This window comes from Limulus polyphemus, unplaced genomic scaffold, assembly GCF_000517525.1.
Source record: "Limulus polyphemus unplaced genomic scaffold, Limulus_polyphemus-2.1.2 Scaffold12354, whole genome shotgun sequence".
NCBI classification, from domain to species: Eukaryota; Metazoa; Arthropoda; class Merostomata; order Xiphosura; family Limulidae; genus Limulus; species Limulus polyphemus.
In genome coordinates, this window is record NW_013677964.1 from 1 (window position 1) to 5,868 (window position 5,868).

The following is a 5,868-nucleotide window of genomic DNA, read 5'->3' on the forward strand; positions in this document are numbered from 1 at the left end:
TGAACCTATACAGACAGTTGGGTATCTGTCTTATCACTGAACCTATACAGACTGTTGGGTACCTACTATATCATTGAACCTATACAGACTGTTGGGTACCTACTTTATTATTGAACCTATACAGACAGTTGGGTATCTGTCTTATCACTGAACCTATACAGACTGTTGGGTACCTACTATATCAGTGAACCTATACAAACAGTTGGGTACCTACTTTATTATTGCGTAGATATATCTGAACGTTTTTATTACTGAATGTTCAGTAACAGTTGTTCGCATCTTTAAACCTAATCCCTCTTTTAGATTCTAATATCTTATAATAATTGAATGTTTGATTCTATTTTTGGCCATAGTTCTATCTACTCGGTACAGTTTAACTTATGTTGCTGGTAAAAAGGTTTATTTATTTGGTTTTGTCTGCATTATGTACTTTGGAACTTTATTCCAATACTGAAAGTATTGTTTAATAGTAACACCCACTACCTTAAGTGTTTCGTGTTTACTAGATGTTACATACATTTGTCTACCAGAGACAGTACCGTGCATTGTTTAATAGTAACAGTACTTTGAGTGTTTCGTGTTTACTAGATGTTACATACATTTGTCTAACACGGACAGTATCGTGCATTGTTTAATAGTAACACTCACTATTTTAAGTGTTTCGTGTTTACTAGGTGTTACATACATTTGTCTACCAGAGACAGTACCATGCATTGTATAATAGTAACACTACTTTGAGTGTTTCGTGTTTACTAGATGTTACATACATTTGTCTACCAGAGACAGTACCGTGCATTGTTTGATAGTAACACTACCTTAAGTGTTTTGAGTTTAATAAAGATTGTCTGACAGAAACATTTCCGTGCAATGTATAATTTGTACCAAGAAACTTTTCTTGTAGTTTTTATTCGATGTATAACTGTTGTTTATTGTTCTTGTTTTCAGGGAGGTATTCACCTATTGGCTATCATAGACAAGTACGCCATTGGTTGGCCAGCTTTAATCATTTGTTTGTTAGAATGTGGCGGAATAATGTGGTTGTATGGCAAGTATATTATCATTATACCTCTTGAGTTTATTTAATAGATTTCAAGCACTGTATCCTTGTTGATAATGCTTGGAGACAGCTTCAAATGGTAATGAAGCCATTCAAGCATGATAAGTCTCAAAGTGGGTTCTTCGTCATCGAATTTGTATCCTTATTGGTCCATTGAATTTATATTTTACAAGCACAGTTTCCTTATTGGTCTACTGATTTTATAGTTAACAATCACTGTATCCTTATTGGTCCCATGAGTTTATAGTTAACAAACGCTATATCGTTATTAGTCTATTGAGTTTATATTGTACAAACACTGTTTCCTTATTGGTCCATTGAGCTCATATTTTAAAAGCACTAAAGCCTTATTGGTCCACTGAGTTTGTAGTTTACATGCACTGCTTCCTTACTGGTCAATTTAGTTTATAGTTTACAAGTACTGCTTCCTTACTGGTCAATTTAGTTTATAGTTTATAAGTACTGCTTCCTTACAGGTCAATTTAGTTTATAGTTTACAAGTACTGCTTCCTTACTGGTCAATTTAGTTTATAGTTTACAAGTACTGCTTCCTTATTGGTCAATTGAGTTTATAGTTTACAAACACTATATCCTTATTGGTCCACTTGAATTATCTATTTATTCGTCGACTAAGTTCACATTTTATAATCCTTGTTTTATTGTTTAGTTATTGAGTTTTGGTAATGTACAAGTACTTATCTATTACTGGTTGACAAAGTTTACAAGTCCTTTTATTGGACAACTTAAATATCTTACTCAACTAAGCTCATAATTTTCAAACACTGTCCTTTTTTCCCTAATGAGTTGAAGTCAAGAACTGTTCCATTATTTGTCAACTGTTATAATCAACTAGTTATTACTCGTTTCATAGTAAACCAATAAAATGCACTGAAATGTGTATTCTACAATATGTTACTACATTATCGCACCGTCGAATGATAATTCAGAGTTTCGTTTATTTTACGTTATCTGGATCTTAGAATAATTTATCAGTATTTGAAAAACGTCACTACATTACCTGCATCCCAGTATAGCAGTTAGTATTTGGAATACGTTACTACATTACCTGCATCCCAGTATAGCAGTTAGTATTTGGAATACGTTACTACATTACCTGCATCCCAGTATAGCAGTTAGTATTTGGAATACGTCACTACATTACCTGCATCCCAGTATAGCAGTTAGTATTTGGAATATGTTAGTAAATTATCTGGATCCTAGAATAAGAGTCAGTGTTTGGAATATGTTAGTAAATTATCTGGATCCTAAAATAAGAGTCAGTGTTTGGAATATGTTAGTAAATTATCTGGATCCTAAAATAAGAGTCAGTATTTGGAATATGTTAGTAAATTATTAGGATCATAGAATGATAATTCACTTTTGCAAACATCCAACAACCACAAAACTAGATTCAAAGTTGATGTTTCAGCAGTGAGAAAATACAAAACTAAATATAAACTATATTTAAAGGCCTTACTTATATTCTGTCTGTTCTGAATTTTACAAACCACTAACAAAGATATCTCAAAGATTTACAACTTCTCAGTGACCACAGATGTCACCATGGTACATACAATAGTTTCACAACTTCTCAATGACCAATGATATCACCAAGGTACAGACAGTAGTTTCACCACTTCTCAGTGACCACAGATGTCACCAAGGTATAGACAATAGTTTCACCACTTCTCAGTGACCACAGATGTCACCAAGGTATAGACAATAGTTTCACCACTTCTCAGTGACCACAGATGTCACCAAGGTATAAACAGTAGTTTCACCACTTCTCAGTGACCACAGATGTAACCGAGGTACATACAATTGTTTTAACACTTCTCAGTGACCACAGATGTCACCAAGGTATAGACAGTAGTTTCACCACTTCTCAGTGACCACAGATGTCACCAAGGTATAGACAATAGTTTCACCACTTCTCAGTGACCACAGATGTCACCAAGGTATAAACAGTAGTTTCACCACTTCTCAGTGACCACAGAAGTCACCAAGGTATAGACAATAGTTTCACCACTTCTCAGTGACCATTAATGTAATTAAAGTACACCTCTTCACAGATGTCACCGAGGTACATACAATTGTTTTAACACTTCTCAGTGACCACAGATGTCACTAAGGTACAGACAGTAGTTGCACAACTTTTCAGTGACCATGGATGTCACCAAGATACAGCCACTAGTTTCACAGCTTCTTGGTGACCATGAGTGTCATTAAAATACAGACAATAGTTTCACCATATCTCACTGACCACACACGTCACCAAGGGCCAGAAAGTAGTTTCACCACTTTTTAGTGACCATGTTAAACGCAGGTTCTACGAGTGAATGAACAGTTATTGAAATTGTAATTGAAAATTTTGTTAACACGGTAGTTTTAATTTTGGTGAATTTCCGAGTAAATTGTTCAAAATATATATATATGTATATCAAAAAAGATCTTATGTGGACATAAATGTCATTTTAGGTGCTTCTAACTTCTTTGACGATATCTGCATCCTTAACGAAAGACATCCTCGAATTTGGAGATATATATGGAAGATAGTAACTCCCTTTGTCATGTTGGTAAGTGTGAGAATACTGATTACAAAATTCACCCCTAAAGGTGTACCCATAAATAAATAAATGTTTGTAGTGGAATCGTTGAATACATTTCATAATTATTCTAAGTTCTCGATTTCTAAAGTGATAAAAACCATTTTGTTTCACTGATAATATTTACAGAAAGCTAGTTTCATATTATGACTTTAAGTCCATTGTATTACAAAACAACAAGCTATGGTTTAGTGTTATAATTTTAAACTCCACAAACCAGTGGAGCAAAGCAAGTAACAAGCTTTATATTCATAATATAATATGCCATCTCAGTCACCATGATGGTGCAGCGCAGCTGAGGAGACATGGAGTTGAACAATAGTCATTTAAGCAGTGACTTGTAGTGGACAAAATTATACATATAAAATTTTAAAACGATCATGGTCTAAATAAGAGGCATATGAAGAACGAATGTAAGTAGTAAAGTTAGATAGGAATCAATGAACACACCGATAACGACGTTAGAACCTTTGAATTTTTGTCCTCAGTGTGAAAACAACCTTGTCTAATTCTCCTTTCATCTCTGTCTGGCAGTTCATTTTTCATTTACTCAAACTTTACTCAGGAGATGATAGACAGAAGTTTACTCTTTTAAAAATATGATGTCTAAATCAGTTGGTAGGGCATCTGTAAAATATGATGTGTAAATCAGTTGGTAGGGCATCTGTAAAATATATTTACACATCATATTTTACAGATGCCCTACCAACTGATTTACACATCATATTTTACAGATGCCCTACCAACTGATTTACACATCATATTTTACAGATGCCCTACCAACTGATTTACACATCATATTTTACAGATGCCCTACCAACTGATTTACACATCCAGTTGGTAATCTAAATAAAACGTAATGTTATGTATTCAACCCATATCTTTTTTTGCAGATAGTCCTTCTCTACACACTATTTGGCCATGAACAAACCCTAGGTCACGACAACCATCACCGTCGTCTCAGCCTTATAATTGGATGGATCTTGTTTATCATAGTTATAGCTGCTATTCCCATATGCGCTATTTACCTACTTGTCACTAAAATCTTATCAAAACAGACAGACAAAAAGGTAAAAATAATCTCAATATTATTTTGGATTATTTAATCTAAGAGTTTCTGTTTCATGATGAAATTCACGATGGGTCTCCCACATTGTGGATTTTATTTGGGAACTTGGGACTAGCATGTACTTGTCTGGAAACTAGTAATGAAGATGTGCAATTTGTATGTAGAGTTTTTAGGTTGAGGGAGAAGTTAGAGGCTATCATAACTAAAGTAGAGGCACTAGATAAAGAGAAGTGTAGACTGTGGGAAATGGCAGCAGGATTTCAGGAGGATCTTAAGCTTTTACATGCAAGGAATACATCAGTTAACAATAACTTTCAGGAAGTTAGAAACAGTACTATTAGAGTAAAAAGTGGTGAATTTAGTTATAATGAGCCTATTCTGTTGAACAACAGATTTCAGTCCTTGACTTCTGCAGATGAGGAACTATTGGAGGGAATGAAAACAAAAGGGTCAGACAAGGACGTGGAGGTCATAGTTATAGGTGATTCTTTGATAAGGCATGTGGATAGAATAGTCTGTGGGGTATATAAGGAGAAAAGAATCATATTATACTACCCAGGGGCACAGTTGGAGGATATAACCAACAGAGCAAGAGATATAACAAAGGGGGCTAGCAGAGATGCAGTTTTTGTGGTGCATATAGGGGCTAATGATGTAGGGAAAGGTAAGTCAGAGGAGCTAATTAATAAGTATAAGGGGTTGATAAAGGTATTTAAGAAAAAGACCATAACTTAATTTTGTCAAGGATACTGTCCAGAATTAACTGTGGGGATGAAATTATAAGTAGGTCACTAGGGCTAAATGTTAGGCTTAGGTTAGTATGTAAGGATGAGCAGATTGGCTGGTTGTACTTGTGGGATCAGTTCAGTGAAAGACGGGAGCTCTTTTGAATGGATGGTTTACATACAAATAGAGTTGGGACTGGCTTGTTTGCTAAGGCTTTTAACTCAGCTATGAAGGAAGTTTTAAATTAGCAACAGACAGTGGTGAGAGCCACGATAAACTAACTACAAAAAGAATAAGAGGCAGAGAAAAGTTTAGCATAGGAAATGATTATAGAAGTAGTTATAAGGATAGGCTTAATTGTTACTATTGTAATGTTAGAAGTATAAGAAATAAAATAGATGACTTTAGAG

General features: G+C 34.6%; 1 protein-coding gene across 1 annotated transcript in view; it reads left to right on the plus strand.

Moving 5' to 3' along the window:
* Positions 1 to 945: 945 nt before the first annotated feature.
* LOC111083951 overlaps positions 946 to 5,868 on the plus strand; it is a gene marked incomplete at both ends in the record, with an annotated part of 11,997 nt that continues 7,074 nt past the window's right edge. The window contains 3 exons of the mRNA XM_022380708.1: positions 946 to 1,045; positions 3,536 to 3,633; positions 4,557 to 4,733. Coding sequence (XP_022236416.1) covers positions 946 to 1,045; positions 3,536 to 3,633; positions 4,557 to 4,733 — 375 coding nt within the window. The remainder of the gene's footprint in view (positions 1,046 to 3,535; positions 3,634 to 4,556; positions 4,734 to 5,868) is intronic.